General features: G+C 38.7%; 1 protein-coding gene across 30 annotated transcripts in view; it reads left to right on the top strand.

Moving 5' to 3' along the window:
- Positions 1-17,855, top strand: part of PBRM1 (polybromo 1) — a 128,663-nt gene that overhangs the window by 24,657 nt on the left and 86,151 nt on the right. For 28 of the 30 annotated variants that reach the window (XM_059161107.1, XM_059161113.1, XM_059161099.1 and 25 more), the window contains 6 exons: positions 1,638-1,754; positions 7,112-7,180; positions 10,240-10,338; positions 13,005-13,090; positions 14,308-14,403; positions 15,039-15,130. In XM_059161107.1, coding sequence (XP_059017090.1) covers positions 1,638-1,754; positions 7,112-7,180; positions 10,240-10,338; positions 13,005-13,090; positions 14,308-14,403; positions 15,039-15,130 — 559 coding nt within the window. Of the gene's footprint in view, positions 1-1,637; positions 1,755-7,111; positions 7,181-7,753; positions 7,774-10,239; positions 10,339-13,004; positions 13,091-14,307; positions 14,404-15,038; positions 15,142-17,855 lie in introns of those variants that run through there. The other 2 variants (XM_059161127.1, XM_059161125.1) reach the window with 2 other exon arrangements.

Genomic DNA, 17,855 nt, shown 5'->3' with positions numbered 1-17,855 from the left:
TTTAAGATTTTATTTATTTATTTGACAGAGAGAGAGCACAAGTAGGCAGAGAGGCAGGCAGAGAGAGAGAGGAAGCCAAGTAGAGAGCCCAATGCGGGGCTTGAGCCCAGGACCCCAAGATCACAACCCCAGCCAAAGGCAGAGGCTTTAACCCCCTGAGCCACCCAGGCACCCCGCTTCTCATTTTTAAATTCAAAATGATTTCCTTGGAGCCTTCCCAGTTGTGGAAATAGGTTCTATGAGTGCATTCGCACACTGTAGCACATGTTGCATGTCATCTGCAACACGTGTTTCCGGAGGAGCTGTTTGGGTTGGGAGGAAAGGAATCTTGGCTGCAGAATATAACTCAGCTCTTTTTGAAACTAACTCTGTGGTACTGTGTTTTAGCCAGGAAGTAAATGACTTAAGCATGGGTATTTTTAGTCTGATTTCATCAGTGTTTTGTTGGTTCTCTAAGCTTATGTAGTTGGAAACTCTCAGAGAATCACGTTTTATTTGTTAAATATTTGTTATGTGTTTGTTATTGCCAGGCACTGTGCTGGGCTCAAGAGATGTTAATGTTCTTTCTGTGGAGTTAATGTTGGACCTTAAAATTGAGACTGTACTAAATACAAAAGACCTGTTAGATGAGGACACAAAGACCAATGCTTTTGTGGTTTAAGCCAGAAATACCATTACCCTTTCTTTTGTATGCACAGAACATGGTTCTATAACTCTTTTGTTTAAGATTTATTTATTTATTTTAGGGAGAGAGTGAACGTGTCAGGGAGGAGCAGAGGGAGAGAATCTCAAGCAGACTCCCTGCTGACTGCAGAGTCCTACATGGGGTTTGATCTCTCAACCCCAGGATCATGACCAGAATCAAAAGAGTCGGGTGTTTCAACAGTTGAGCCACCTGGCGCACCCATTTTCTGTAACTCTTGATGCAAACATGCCATTGCTCACTGTAAAAACCAGCTTCAGACTCAGATCTTGCCTGGCCAAGTACTGTTTGGGGCATATACTTTCCCATGTGGAAACAGTAAATAAGGTAGGAGTAAGTCAGCCAGTCTGCAGGGCAGAAGTAATGTGCATTATTTGATATGATCTCTATTTGCTTTTGAGATAGTTAGAATTCTGTCATTACATCTGATAGAGCCACCCCATGGGTAGAAGTATATATTTGCAGCTTTACATGCATCCTTGTTCTACCAGAATATTCAGACTTCAGTAGTTAGGAAGAGCAGATGTAGAGAGAGTCAGGTATCTTGGGATATGTTTTCCCTGTCTCAGTTGCTCAGAGCCTAAGAAGATTTGCATTTCCATCATTTCATACATATGGCACTTGAATTTCACTGTTACAGTGTTTACTGTGGAATAGACTTCAATAAAAGGACCTGATCCAAGGAATTTAGTTGCTGAGGTAACATAAGGAGCCTCCTTAGTTTTATGTATGCCATTCCAGGGGTGCAAGCCCCATGTCCGCATCAGAGCGTTTCTGTGGTATTATTGAATAATACTAAATAAGTAAACAGTACTAAATAAGTACTGTTTATAATTGCTTTTTGAATTAATTTTAACATTTTAGCATTGATGTTTGGATTTCTCTCACAGTCATTCTCTCTCTTCTCTCCTTCCTGCTAATCTCCTCCTCCCAGTCTTCTCCAAGTTACTTGAAGGAGATCCTGGAGCAGCTTCTTGAAGCCATAGTTGTAGCCACAAATCCATCAGGACGTCTCATCAGTGAACTTTTTCAGAAACTGCCTTCTAAAGTGGTAAGTGATGCAATTAAAAACAGGGGAGTTAAAGTGTGTTTTTGTTTCATATGGTTTTCATTTTTCAGTACTTCAGAAAATTTATTAGTTCTTAGTAAATAAAGGCATTGGAGGCTGCCAAGTGACCCTCCTTGAGGCCACAGCAGCAAGCACATAGGACATGTTCTACCATTTTATCTTGCCTGAAGGTTGTGAATTTAAAACAAAATTGTTTTTGATTGGTTATTCTTACTGTTTGGTTTTTGTTTTTTATTGTAAAATATATATATAAGATTTACCATTTAACCATTGTAAGTGTATGGTTCAGTGAGGTAAGTATATTTGTATTGTATGTCTGTTTGCTTAATTAAAACTCTGTATCCATTAAACAATAACTCCCCATAAAATAAAATAAAGTAAAAAAATAAAATACAAACAAAAAACCCAATAATTCCCCATTCCCTCTCAGCCCCAGCTTCTGGCAACTACCGTTCTGTGTTCTCTATGAATTTGACTGCTCTAAGTACCTGATCATAAGAGAACTCATACAATATCCTTTTGTATCTGGCTTATCTCATTTAGCATCATTTATTCAGTGTTCATCCAGGTTGGAGCATGTGTCAGAATTTCCTTCCTTTTTAAAACTAAGTAAATACTCCCATTTGTGCATATACCACATTTTATTTGTCCATTTATCTGCCCATGGACATTGGGTTGTTTCCAATCTTGGTGACTCTTAAAATAACAAAATAAGTACATAAACTAAGCCTTTTATTTGTAAAAGAGAAGAAACATTCTCTTTGCTCAGGAGACAGAATGAGAATATAAATGAGTTCTTCCTCTTTTAGTTCTGATCTCCTGGTGATGGAGAAGAGAGAGATCTAGTAGTACTCATCTACCCCAAAGAGGAAGAGGTTTTCTAGACAAGTGAGACCCTTTGAAAATGGCAGGGCCTCTTGTGGCTTCATAACCGAAAGGCAGTGAACATCACTAAAGTCCCACTGTAGCCCATGGAACCACAAACATTTTGATGGCCTCCGCATTCTTGTATTTCTAGACAAGGATATATTTTTAGAAGTACTTCACTGTCGCATGTAACTCCATTGTGATGATTTACTTTTTATCTACCTCCTTCCCACATCCCTGAATTTAAGAACAATTATGTCCTATTTTCTTTTGTATCCTTGCCATTTAGTTGGAATCCAGCATGTCACTGGTGTGCAAGAAATGCTTAGTGACTGATAAGCGGCGTGCAGTTTTCCCTATCAGTCATCGACACGACTGGTTATTTAGAGAAGTGTCTTGACTAGTTGTAGGACAGTTACCACATTAGAAGTAAAGCAGACGGGCACCTGGCTGGCTAAGAGGGTGGAACATGCAAGTCTTGATCTTGGTGTCATGAGTTCAAGCCCCATGTTGGGTGTAGACTTTACTTTAAAAAGTTAAAAAGAGGACGCCTGGGTGGCTCAGTTGGTTGGATGACTGCTTTCTGCTCAGGTCATGATCCCGGAGTCGCAGGATCGAGTCCTGCATCGGGCTCCCACCTCCACGGGGAGTCTGCTTCTCCCTCTGACCTTCTCCTCGCTCATGTTCTCTCCCACTGCCTCTTTCTCAAATAAATAAATAAAATCTTAAAAAAAAAAAAAAGTTGAAAGAAAGAAAGTATATATGACCACTGCTATTCTAAGTGTGGATCTGATTAGAAAAATACAGTGATTATATTGGTCATATGGTTTAAATTTTAAGAGAAAAGGAAAACTGTACGATGAATCCTCAAAAAATTAAATACAGATTTACCCTATGATCCAACAATTCCACTTTGGGTACATACCCAAAGGAATTGGAAGCAGGAGCTCAAAGAGATGTGTACACCCATGTTCACAGCGGTATTATTCAAAATAGCTAAAACATGGGAGCAACCCGATGGCCCTCAGTAGATGACTAGATAAATGAAATGTGGTATATACATACAGTAGAGTATTTTTCAGCCTTTAGAAAAAGAATGAGGGGGAACCTGGGTGGCTTGCTCAGTTAAGAGTCTGCCTTTGGCTCAGGTGATGATCGCAGGGTCCTTAGATCAAGCCCTGCATCCTACTCCCTATTCAGCAGGAAACTTGCTTCTCCCTCTCCCTCTGCCCCTACCCCTGCTTATTCTTTCATTCTCTCTCTCAAATACATAAATGAAATATTTAAAATAAATTAAAAAGGATGAAATTCTGACACATGCTAAAATGAACCCTGAACACATTATAGTAAGTGAAATCAGCCTGTCACAGAAGGACCAATAGTGCATGTTTCCGCTTGTAGAAGGTAATCAGAGTATTCAGATTCATAGAGAAAGTAGAATTGTGGTTTCTAGGGACTGGCAGGAAGAGAGAGGGGGCAGTTATTGTTCATTGGGTCTAGAGATTCGATTTGGGAGGATGAAAAGTTTAGAAGCTGGATGATGACCATGGTTGCACAATAGTGTGAAAGTACTTAATGTCACTGAACCACACACTTACAATGACTAAACGGTAAATTTTTTGTATATTTGACCACAATTTAAAAAATATATAAGAAAGGAGTATAGTCTTTATTCAAGACCTACTCTTATTTTGCAGGAGATCATCACCAGTGGTCAAGCCACCAAGGGTGACTTGGAGCAATAAAACAATATCCTGGGGCACCTGGGTGGCTCAGTCAGTTAAGCGTCCCAACTCTTGATCTCAGATCAGGGCTTGATCTCAGAATCATTAGTTTAAGCCCCCCATTGGGCTCCATGCTGGGTGTGGAGCTTATTTTTAAAACAAACTAACTAACAAACATGTTTAATATCCTGTTCCTTCATTCCAGGAGAGCTTTTGGGAATACCATGTAGCAAAAGTTGGTTGGAAAAAGCAGGTTCCCATTGGTCCCTCGGGATGTGACAGTTTGAAAGTCAGCAAGGACTGAGATTGGGAGGGCAGGGCAGTTTTTACCTTTCCTTTATGAGCCCTTCCCAAGCTGAATTGGCTGAAGGGGGGGGGATTGTGAATATGTAGACCCAACAGCTGAGATTACAGTCCACCCCAGCCAGGGTGGCCTTGCTATAATTTGTCTTCTGAAGTAGAATTGATAGAGAGGGGGCAGAAAACGGGTTTGATCCAAGCAAAGAAAAGAGTAGGGTTAAGAAAGTAAGGGTAAGCTGAGGAATGAGATGAGAGGAAGCATCCCTGAGATCATGCCTTCAGCCCGTAACTGGGTGAAGGCTGTAGTCTCCTGCTTTTTGTTGTTGTTTGGGCTTCAAGGACTTGAACAGGTTGGGAGAACTTTGAGAGCCCACATAGGAGACCAACTTTTTTTTTTATTAACATATAATGTATTATTTGCTTCAGGGGTATAGGTCTGTGAATCATCAGGCTTACACAGTTCACAGCACTCACCAAAGCACATGCCCTCCCCAGTGTCCATCACCCACCCACCGTATCCCTCCCCCGCTCGCCCCCAGCAACCCTCTGTTCCCTGAGATTAAGAGTCTCTTATGGTTTGTCTCCCTCCCCAGTCCCATCTTCTTTCATTTTTTTTGGGTTTTTTTTGTTGTTTCATTTTTTTGTTTCATTTTTTTCCCCATGTCCCCCTGCCCTGCCTCTCAAATTCCTCATACCAGAGAGATCGCATGATAATTGTCTTTTTCTGATTGACTTATTTCTCTCAGCATAATACTCTCTAGTACCATCCATGTAGTTGCAAATGGCAAGATTTTGTTTTTTTTTATTTTTGGTCAGCTTCATTTGTTTCTTCCAAGGAACCAAACCTGTAGAAAAGACTTGGGGCAGTGAATACAGTGTGGGCATTTTTTTTTTGGTTTTTGTTTTGTTTGTTTGTTTGTTTTAAAGACTTTATTTATTTATTTGACAGAGATCACAAGTAGGCAGAGAGGAGGGCAGAGAGATAGAGGAGGAAGTAGGCTTCCCGCTGATCAGAGAACCTGGTGTGGGGCTTGATCCCAGGACCCTGGGATCAGAACCTGAGCCAAAAGCAGAGGCTTTAACCCACTGAGCCACCAAGGAGCCCCTGTTTTGTTTTGTTTTTAAAGATTTTATTTATTTGAAAGAGGGCACGCATTCAGAGGAGGGGCAGAGGGTGAAGGAAAATCTCAAGCTAACTCCCGCTGAGCACAGAGCCTGACACGGGGCGCCATCTCACGATCCCGAGATTGAGACCTGAACTGAACTGAGGAGTCAGATACTTAACCAGCTGAGCCATCCAGGCGTCCCTGCACTGTGGACTTTGTGAAACTCTTCAAGAACATTCCTCTAGCATACTTTACTTATTTTCTTGTGATGAGCTAATATTTGATAAGAAATTAGAGAGTGCTTATAATTTTACCTTTTGTGGGTTTTTTTTTTTTGAAGATTTTATTTATTTATTTATTATATAGAGAGAATGAGAGACAGAGACAGGGCATGAGCTAGGAGGAGGAGGCAGAGGCAGAGGGAGAGGGAGAAGTAAACTTCCCACTGAGCAGGAAGCCCGGGCTTGATCCCAGGACACTGGGATAATGGCCTGAACCAAAGGCAGATGCTTAGCTGACTGAGCCATCCAGGCACACCTTTTACTTTGATTCTTTAATGTGGTTTCACTTAATGTGTTTTAGTTTGAAAAAAAATTAATTTGACCAAAATAAGTAGAAGCATTAAGTTAAACATGAAGCTAACAAACTTGCAACCTTATGCAGTTTAAGATCCACAAGAATTTTATATGAGGGGCGCCTGAGTGGCTCAGTTGGTTTAAGCATCCAACTCTTTTTTGGCTCAGGTCATAATCTCATGGTTGTGAGATTGAGCCCTGTGTCAGGCTACACAGTTGGCGTGGAGTCAGCCTGAGATCTTTTTCCCGCTCCCTCTCCCACCCCAACTCCTTCCTCCCAACCCCCTGTCTCCTCACAGGTGCGTGTTCTCTCTCTTTAAAGTAAATAAAATATTTAAAAAAAATTTTTTTATGAAATAGGATAATATTGTGTGATTTAAGTTGAAAAATTAAAAGAGCTTATAAGAACATTCAAAAACATTCTTCTATTTCGTTTTCAGGGATAAATATGTTGGAACCTTAAATTTTAAACTGTGTGATTCTATGAATTTAGAATTTTTTAAAACATTAAGTTATAGTGTTGGATAATGGCAGTTACCAAATACTACCTATAAACTTGTACAACGTGCTGTTGTGTATTTCATAAATCTTGTTAAAATCAAATTCTTTCTGCTTCAACTATAACAAACTAGTGCTTTACAGCTGTGTCTTTAGCCTTGCATCTGACAGAGCTGTTCATTTGATTAACAGATTGTCAGTGTCCTTCCTTGTTTCTCATTTCCTGGATACTTTCTCTTATTTATCATGCCCCGGTTTTTGTCTTCCAGCAATATCCAGACTATTATGCAATAATTAAGGAGCCTATAGATCTCAAGACCATTGCTCAGAGGATACAGGTACGAAGATAACCACATGTAACCATATGTGTTTTAGGGCAGTTCAGCCTGAGATCTTTTGTAGAGGCTTTTAGGAAACAGAAGCGATGTCTTTCTAAGGGGTTATTAACAATATAATAAACAAGTGGAGTGGTAAAACTGATTATAGCTTTGGAGGAGGTAGCATAGTGTCCCTTTTGCATTTTATCTCTAGGGAGGAAAGCAGAATTTTCACTGGCGTTGTAAATCTTGCTCTTAGGACAAAAATTAAAAAGCACTGGCCATAGACGTTTTTAGTTGTGAAAGTCCCATTAGCAATAAAGCTTTGTTGTTTATTCTTATCTGCTTCCAAATAGTTTTAGGATGTCTCACAGTAAGTTACCCTCAGTATATGTTAGAGGGTAAGGTCAGTGAAAACAGAGGCCTTGTTCTCTTTGAGTGCCTTCCTCCCCGTAGCCCCAGCAGTCGCAGCAGCCAACACTTGGCATTGCCAGGTGCCCGCTCTGTTCTCACTGCTTTGTATGTATTAACTGTTAATTCTGATAGCCACTCCCTGAGGTAGATACCATTATTATTCCTGTTTTACAGATGAGAAAAACCGAAGCACCGAGCTGGTAAGTCACTGGCCCAAGTCAGCAGCTAGTAAGGAGAAGAGTTGGGATTTGAATCCAGACATTCTGACTCCCGAGTCTGTGCTCTTAACCTCTGCACTGTTACTGCCTCTCCACAGAGTAGGTGCTCAATAGATGTTTATTGAGTTGAATGAATGACAAAATTTAAAACTTGGCGATTAGAGGTTAAGGAAGGTATAGGGAGAAAGAGCTATATTTTACCAGAAATCCAGTTTTTAGAGTTGGACCGACATGGGTTGTCTTCCTAGCTCTGCTCCTTACTAGCTATATCGCTTCGGTCAGGCGACTTGCCTGCTTCCTCTGCTATATGCTGGGTGACCAGTTCGCAGACTCGGAGGGGGCAGGAGTAATGGATGAAGCATTACTCATTACAGAGCACCTATGGGATGTGGCCTTGGTTAGTGTGAGTTAGGGTTACTCCCAGAGTAAGGAGGGTTTGGGGCTCCCAGTAGATAAAGGAAAGAGGAAAATTTAATGTGTCACATTGTCTCATTAAGAAACGAGACTGAAGGCAAGTGGTTTGCCAGGAGGGAGAAACTTCCTTGGCTTTAAAATTGTAGGAGAGCAGTGAACAGTGACAGTGTAGTAATTACTGGTACCATAATACAGTTTCACAGAATGTTAAAATACAGATTCTCTAATGTATCACCTGGTTTTTAAGGTAGATCCCTAGCTGCTATTGCTAATGACTTAGTCTCCTAGAACCTAAATCCCTGGGGTTTCTAACATCTACCTTGGGGGAAGATGTTTTTGTGATACTGCAGTTCAGATCAGATCTGTATATACACCCCTACCCCAGCCCCAGCCTTCTCTCTGAGACCTCTTTCCTTATCTTGTCTGTTCTTCCTTCCACAAGCTCCATAGAAGGACCTTCTGCCATCACCCTAAGCAAGATCTTGTCCTCTTCTGTCCAAATTATTGTAGTAGTCTCTCCTGCCTCTCTGATGAAGGGCTCTCTGGTCCTTTCTGCATGTTGCTTCCTGACCCTAGCATTCTTTCTATTTTATTCTTCCTTTCTGTTCCACAGCCCAGAGCCTTGTCACTTGTTTTCTAGTGCCTCCGCTAGCAAATCACAGTTTCTTTTAACAGTACAACAGAAACCAGCTCTGAATAACTCCAGCAGAAGGGGAATCCGTGGAAAGAGTACCAGATAGCTCATACAATTGTTCAGAAGGCAGGCAGGAGAACGAGCTGTAGGGAAGTAGGCAGAACTCAGGGACATCATGGCACAGCTGAGGTCATGCATAGTCTTTTTGTGGTGATATTGCCATTCCCAGTGCCATTTGCCACTGTGGATCCTGGATGTCCACTGCTCCCCTCTGCTTTATTGCCCTTTGCGGGAGTTAGGAATGCATTTTCTCTATTCTCTTGCCCTCACTTTAGTCTCTCAAGACTCCCTCGAGCACGGATTACCTCCCCTTGCCCTGGCTGCCAGGCTGCTAGCAGTGCTGTTATCCACTTACTTGTACCCTCTGTTGTGGAAAGTAGGTTCTTCCCTACTACCTGTACTAGGACTTTTTCCAAATATGGAGGGTCCTCAGGGTGGCTGGCTGGTTCTGTCAGCGGAACATGCAACTCTTGATCCTGGGGTTGTGAGTTCGAGCCCCACCTTGGGTGTAGAGATTATTTAAAAATAAAATCTTTAAGAAAAAAAAAGATAAACAGAGTGTGCTCAGTTGTTGGATATCCTCACTTGGCAAATCACCAGCTACTCACCTTTGCCTGGCTGTCTGGATTTTGCCTCATTTGTCCTTACTATACAGCCTTTGCTTATGGTTCTTCCTTCCTCCACCCTCTACTCCACTTAATTTGGTTTTCTCAGTCTCTTTAGAATGTGTCTGTTCGTTTCTGTGTCCTTGTTAACCCTGTATAACTTCTGCTTAGAGTGTCTTCCTCCTTCCTTTTCTTTGAAAATTGAAGGCAGTTCTCAGTTTCCTGGATTATTTGGGATCGAGTGAGCTTTAAGATATGGCAGCTCTAACACAGAGCCTAGTACATAGTAGGTACTCAAAGAGTTTAACCTCTGTGCTAGACTATTTTATCTGAAGTGGTCTGTAAAACTAGAGGGGTTTTACTTCACACCCTTAATTCACCTTTACTTTACAATCCTTAATGGATTAGTATTCGTGAAGCACTTAAAACAGTGCTTGACACTGTGTGTTTGCTGAATTAAAAACTTTTACATTATTTGATCTTTTAAAAATTGTAAGTTTTTGTGAAACTAACATAGCTCTGATTGTTACGTATCTCAAAAACTTGTGTGTAAATGGACAGTTGTAGTTTATAGAAGAGAAAATGACTTTTTATATATTGTTCATATGTGTGTATTCTAATAAAGTCTTTGAATATGGTGAGAATTTAAAAATATGTGGAGTTCTTTTTTTCTTAAAGGTCTTGCTGATTAACTTTCAGTTAAGAGGAACTGCTATATTTTGTTGTTTACTCTAGAATGGAAGCTACAAGAGTATTCATGCAATGGCCAAAGATATAGATCTCCTAGCAAAAAATGCCAAAACTTACAATGAGCCTGGTTCTCAAGTGTTCAAGGTTAGTTTTTCGCTGTTGTTGTTTTCATTGGTAAGAGTAGATACCTTAATTTAGAGCCAGCAATTTTTATGCAACAACTTTATTGAGGTGAAATTCACATCATACCATACATTTCACTCAAAGTGTATGATTTAATGGTTTTTACTGTATTCTGAGTTGTGCAGCCATGACCACATTCAGTGAACAGTCACTCCATTTGCCCCTAGTCTCCCCATTTTAGGAGCACTGGCTTACTTTCTGTCTCTGTGAATTTACCTCTTTTGAACTTTTCATGTAAATGGAATCACACAGATGTGGTCCTTTATGACTGGCATCTTGCACTGAGCATGATGCTATTAATACATTCATGTTGCAGCATGTATCACTTCTTCGTTCTTTCCATTGCTAAGTAATACTTCGTTACATTTGTATACTATGTTTTAGTTACCCACTTATCAATTGCTAGACATTTGGGTTGTTTCCACTTTATAGCTATTATAAAGAATGCTGCTGTGAACATTCATGTTTAAGTTTTTATGTGGACATAGTATTTTCATTTTGGGGGTATGTACCTAGGAATGAAATTGCTGGTCCACGTGGTAACTATATATTTAACTTCTTGATGAACCACCAAATTGTTTTCCAAACCAGCTATACCATTTCACATTTGCACTAGAAATCTGCAAGTATAATTTCTTCACATTCTCAATAACATTTATTTTCCATTTTTGTTTTTATGATAGCCATCCTTGTTGGTATGAAGTAGTATCTCATTGTGTTTTGAATGTTATTTCCCTGATGATTAGTGATGTTGAACATCTTTTTGTGTGTCTATCAGCCATTCACATACCTTCTTTGAAAAACTTTTTAATCAGATCCTTACCCCATTTTTTAATTGGGTTACCTGTTTTTTTATTGTTGAATTGTTAGATTTTTTAATATAATCTTAGACATTAAAGTAGGTGTATGATTTACAAATATTTTCTCCCATTCTGTGGATTGTTTTCACTTTCATGATAATGTCCTTTGACAAAGTTTTTAATTTGGTTAAGTCCAGTTTGTCTGCCTTTTTTTTTTTTTAAACTTTTTTTTAATTAACATATAATATATTATTAGCCCCAGGGATATAGGTCTGTGAATCACGAGGTTTACACACTTCACAGCACTCACCATAGCACATACCCTCCCCAATGTCCATAACCCCACCACCCTCTCCCTACCCCCTTCACCCCAGCAACCCTCAGTTTGTTTTGTGAGATTAAGAGTCTCTTACGGTTTAAGAAAGCATTAATCCAAGGCCATAATGGTTGACACCTGTGTTTTCATCTAAGAATTTTATACTTTCAGCCCTTAAATCTAAATGTATCCATTTTGGATTTATTTTTGTATACTTGAATTAGGTGTGAGGTAGGAATTTACATTCATTCTTCCACATGGAATGCTCATTTGTCCCAGCACCTTCTATTCAAAAGACTGTTCTTTCCCCCACTGAATTGCATTGGCACCCTGTTGAAAATCAGTTGACTTAAGGTGTGTGGGTTTGTTTCTGTAATCTCAGTTCTGTTCCATTCATTTATATGTCTGTCTTAATGTAAGATAGAAGGTTTGGTTTTGATCTACTTTTTAGTGAAATATTGATTTAGTCTCTCCTTTAAACTTCATAAATATAAAAACCAATTTCTGCAGTGCAACACACATTGTGAAATGTCCCTTTCATTGCTTTGCAGTTCTCTCCTACAAATTTTACAGTTCTGTAACACAGTTGCTTATAGACATTTTTTGTATTAGTGATAAGTCATTGGGAATTTAGCAGAGGATTTTCAGAAAACCTTTGGGGAGTCAAATCATTTAGACTTTTGGGCACCTGGGTGGCTCAGTGGGTTAGGCCTCTGCCTTCAGCTCAGGTCGTAATCTCAGGATCCTGGGATCAAGCACCATATTGGGCTCTCTGCTAGGTGGGGAGCCTGCTTCCCCCTGTCTCTCTGTCTGCCTCTCTGTCTACTTGTGATCTCTTTCTGTCAGATAAATAAATAGTCTTCAAAAAAATCATTTAGACTTTCAGAATGCTGCCTCAAATAGAGTTGCTTTTGGTAGTTAACCTATCTTCAGCTTTTAATCAATATTCATCTTTTAAGAAACTTTTAGTAAAAATCAGAAATGAGCTATGAAGTTCTTGTATTCTTAGTCCTTGATAGGACATTAATAGTAGAATACTAATAGTTTGTTGATGCAGTTAAGATTGTACATTTTGGTCTGATTATTTTCCGTAAAATAAATTTTAGAGAGAGGTGAAACTAGATTTGATATATTAATATGCTATTGATTTAAGCAAGTATATTCATCCTAAATTTGTGTGCATAGCCTTTAATCTTAGAAGTGTATCTTTGTATCAGTTTTTAAGTCAGTGGACACAGATAGAGTTCATTGAATTTTCACCCATTTTTCCTTGTTCACTGTTAGATCTTTGTGCATTACTTGACTAATTATGAAAGAGCTGGGAGGCTTTTTAACTTATGTATAATTGTGATGATGTTCTCAAAGATGGAAAGGTTAGAGGATGCAGCTTTATGGATAGTAAATGGATGCCTACTCCAAATGGAAGAGTGCCATAGAAAGTGTCCAGTGCATGACTGATGGCATTTTAGACTGCCCCTGTTTTCCTAAACCAAGTAATTTTATCTTGACAGGATGCAAATTCTATTAAAAAAATATTTTATATGAAAAAGGCAGAAATTGAACATCATGAAATGGCTAAGTCAAGCCTTCGAATAAGGTATGTTTTTAAAATGTCTATACTCGGGGCATCTGGGTGGCTCAGTCAGTTAATTAAGTATCTGCCTTTGGCTTGGGTCATGATCCTGGGGTCCTGGGATCAACCACCATATCAGGCCCCTTGCTCAGCACGGAGCCCTCTTCTCCCTCTGCTCCTCTCCTGCTCGTGCTTTCTCTCTCTTTCAAATAAATTAAATCTTAAAAAATAATAATAATGAAATAAAATGTCTAAATCCGTGTGCCTTTTTTATTTACCAAATTTTCTAGCTAGTGGAATCAATGCAGTGGAAAACAAGAAGTATATTGCATTTGAAAAGTATAATTACAGTTGATAATGTGATTCTGAAGAGAATAGATATAGCTCTTCCTCAACCCTTCCATTGCAGCTGAAAGGCTTTATTTAAAAACAGTTTGGGGGCACCTAGGTGGTTCAGTAGGTGAAGCATCTGCCTTCAGCTCAGGTCATGAACCCAGGGTCCTGGGATCAAGTCCCATGTTGGGCTCCCTGCTCAGCGGGAAGTCTGCTTCTCCCTCTGCCTGCCACTCTGCTCTGCTCTCTCTCTGACAAATAAATAAAATCTTAAAAAAAATTTTTTTTTTGTAAAACAAACAATTTTTGAGGTTAAATACTATTATCTACTCATTGCTATATAGGTATATATTCATATTTAAATGTGACATACTACATATTAATGTATATTATATATGGCAAGCATCTATATAATATCATGGTATTTTTATGTTATATTTAATGGTATATATTTATATCGGCAGCAAGAGCATTTAGCCAGATGTCAGGAGATTAGAGTCTCATCCTGCCTCTTTCTTGTGCAAGGACTAGGACTTTGAACAAGTCTTACTTCTGGGATTCCATTGCCTCTTTCAAGAAATGGAAGCTGAGGTGGCTGCTTTCAAAGTTTTCTTTTGTCCCTGACATTTCCTTCATTACCAGATCCTTGGTCACTGCAGGGACCATAAGCACTCCAGGACCAGCCCTCATCTATTCTCTTAGGCAGAGTACTGCGATTTTGGAGCAAAGTGTTCTGTACAGTAATGGCTCAAATATTTGAGCATTTCTACTTAGAAACAAAACAACAAAAAAAAATGCTTGCTTCCCTTTTTTGTTTACCTAGCATTCTGATTCCAGCTGTCAGTTTTCTGAGGTTATTTATTTATTTATTTATTTATTTATTTATTTTTAATCTTATCTCTGGATAGGACTCCATCAAATTTGGCTGCAGCCAGGCTGACAGGTCCTTCTCACAGTAAAGGCAGCCTTGGTGAAGAGAGAAATCCCACTAGCAAGTATTACCGGTGAGAGAGTGAGTGTGTTTAGTCTGAGAACTGACCTTGTTTATGAGGCTAGACTTACTAGTGTTTGCCTGATGGCTATCAGGAAGTAATTCTTTGGGGTATAATTGGGTTATTATGACAATTGTTATCAAATAACCCTTATTTAAAAGGTTGAGGTGCTATATAGTCCGCCTGACCTGCCTGACTTCTGGAAAATGATTAAGCAGAAGTTGTCAGGGAGTGTTTAATATTTCCAGTAAAATAAATTGTGGAAAAATACTAAAAGATTCTGTATTCGAAGTAGAATTTGTGTTCATTGTAGGATTTGAACATCTTGGAAGAAAATTAACCAGTAAAGATGAATGAATCTTTATTTTTTGTAAAATAAGGAGTAGTGCTGCATTTAAGTAACACAATTGGAAGTAGCCTTCTTTAGGCTTTCTACACCACTCCCTCTCTTTTCAGAGAAAAAATTGGTCTTGGCTAAGATTGCTTATGGGGACTGTTAAAAGTACAAGGATAAATTGAGCACACAGTTGAATAGAAATTGTTTTTCTTTGATGTGAATGTTTTCTTAACAGTTCCTGTTTCTTCTAAAGTAACCAAATTATTATAACCTCTTTCCCTGTCTTCTGATTACTTGTTTTTCTTTGTAGTAATAAAAGAACAGTCCAAGGGGGTCGTTTGTCAGCAATTACCATGGCACTTCAGTATGGCTCAGAAAGTGAAGAGGATGCTGCTTTAGCTGGTGGGTATTAGGTCATGACCAGTTAATGCCTTCTCAGTGGATCTTCTAGTGAAGGAAAGTTACAGTAACTTTGGTCTGGCTGGGAGTTTGTCAGTTTTTGGAGTACATGCTGTTTTGTTGTGTTTTGACTGCACTCTTTCGTTGGCCAACTTATCAAAACCTTATTTAGTGTTATATCTTGTATCTAAGTAAATAAATACTTCTATAAGAACAATTGATTTACTAGCCTTAGCAGATCCTGGTTTCAAGCGTATAATGATAAATAGTGAGTGAGTACTAGTGACGCCATTGAGAAACCCGAGGGAGATATTCCTACCATCTTAGATTTCCAGGTCACTGGCTTATATTTTCAGTAGGCTATAATTTCTTCCTGGCTAGAGCTTCTGGTTTAAAGATAATGTTTAAAAAAAAAAAAAAAAAAAAAAAAAAGATAGATGTAAATTACAATCAGAGCACCATAGTCAGTTGTCATTTAAACAAGTTCAACACAGGACATTGGACAATAAAATCCATGTAAAAGTACACTATCTGTTAAATAGCAAAGAACAGCTGTAGAGGTATGTTTGATTTCATTGTCTCTGTCTGAAGTATGCTGTAATGTTCTTTATTTTACTACAGACAATTTTTATATGTACAGATAAAATTTATTTCATGAAATTACTCTGGCCTATTGTCAGATTTCATCATCAAGTATGAGAACAGATTTTTCCACCTGTGTGTCTTATTTTCTACTAAATCTTGCATAGAAGGTTTAAAATTACTATTAGAGTATAGATGTAATTTTTTGACACTCATCTCAGAATTTCTTTTCAACTTAAGTCGTGTTATCAGAAATTGAAGGAAAATTTGTTTTTATTAGCTTTGTTTTTCACTGGTTATAAAAGTGACACACATGTTATGTTTAGGTTTCCTTCTAACATTTGGTTACTTCATTAACCTTATAAGTAGCATAACAAATTGAAGGAAACCCCACCTAAAAAGCATTTATTGTTTGTTTGTTTTTTTCTAATAAAGTACTAGCGTTCTTCTTTAGTAACCTTAGCTATTAGAATACTTGCCAGTCAGCTCTGTATGTAGTAGATCTTTCAGGCTGCTCTGCATAGCTGTTTACCCTTGATTTAGCCAAGATTCTAATCTATTTAGTTTCTACTTCCTGCTGCTGGAAACAACTTAGGGGTAAGATACAGTTAAAATAGCAAAGAAGGGATAACTGATGATCTTGGAGGGACAAGAGCCCATGGAGAGAAGACATAAGAATTCAGAACCCCCTCCCCCAAAATTCAGAAAGCGTGGCCTGTGTTCTGGAGGTGATTTGTTTTAGAGACCAACTACTTTATGTAGCCTGGGGCGGGGCCACAGGGCGGGTAGAGAAGCACGCCCACTTGTAGTCACTCTAAGAACAGAAAAGGGGTGAGGGATAGAATCAGAAAAACAGATCAACCTTTCAGTTCTCCTCCGCAAAAACAAAATAAGAAAAGAAGGCAAAAAGAAACAGAGAAAATGGGACAAGTGGAAAGTATAAAGTTGAGAGAGACAACTCCAAAAATTGTATCAGAAATCACATCAGTGTTAATGACGCAAATTTGCCAATTATAACAGTTTTAGATTAGATTTTTTTTTTAAATCCGGTTGTATGCTGATTGCAAGAGACACATCTGAAATGTCAAAATACAGGAAAGTTTAATGTAAAAGGATGGAAAAAGATACATAGGGCAAATAATAACCAAAGGATAGTTACATTGACTTCTGATAGAATGAACTTTTAAACAGAAAGCATTACCAAGGATAGAAAGGAGTCACCTCATAATGACAAAAGGTTTATTTCAGTAGGAAAATAAATTACAAAACTCAAAATACATAAAACAACCAGATAGAAGGTGGCAGAGAAAGTGAAAACATTGCCCTAGAGTGGGAGTTCACTGCTTTCCATTGCTAGATAAGCAGCCAGAAAACCAGTGAAGATGATTATTTGAATACACAGCGCTTATTTCTCACCAGTGTGTTTATTTCCTGTTTCCTGCAAAAACTAATTACTATAAGCTTGGTTTGGTGGCTTAAAACAACACGAATGTATTCTCTTTGATTCTGGAGGTCGGCAGTCTAAAGTCAAGTTATTGGCAGGCAAGTGTTCCTCTGGAGGCTCTAGGTGATAAACCATTCCCTCTCCTTTTCTAATTTCTAGAAGCTACCTGTATACCTTGGCTAATGGCTCCTTCCTCTCTATTCAAAATGTAGCACTCCCAGTCTCTATCTGTCATCTCGTCTCCTTTCTCCTTTGACCTTGCCTGCCTCTTATAAGGACCCTTGCAATGACATTTAGTGCTCAGAGTTTAATCCAGGATAATTTCCCACATTCAGGATCCTTAACTTCCAATCATATCTGCAAAGTCTCTTTTGTCATATAAGGTAATAGTCACAGTTTTGTGGATTAAGACTTGGATATATTGGGGGGTACTATTCAGCTGACACAAGATGGATATAAACAGGCAAGTATTCCTCTGATTCTTGTGGAATAATCACAGATATTAATCATATACTTAGCCATGAAACAAATTTCAACCAATTTAAAAGTTGGGTATTATTTCTGACCATAATACAGCTGTGGTAAACACCTAATCTTTAAAAGGTAAAAGTTAAAAACCCAAACACTGAGGAAATACAAAAGTCTCCAGATGCTTGGGTTTTTCTTTTTAAAAAGGAAAAATTATAATAGGAATTTAATTAC

Source organism: Mustela lutreola, chromosome 2, assembly GCF_030435805.1.
Source record: "Mustela lutreola isolate mMusLut2 chromosome 2, mMusLut2.pri, whole genome shotgun sequence".
Lineage (NCBI taxonomy): Eukaryota > Metazoa > Chordata > Mammalia > Carnivora > Mustelidae > Mustela > Mustela lutreola.
Note: the sequence above shows the minus strand (reverse complement) of the source record. Positions and strands in the feature narration are given on the sequence as shown.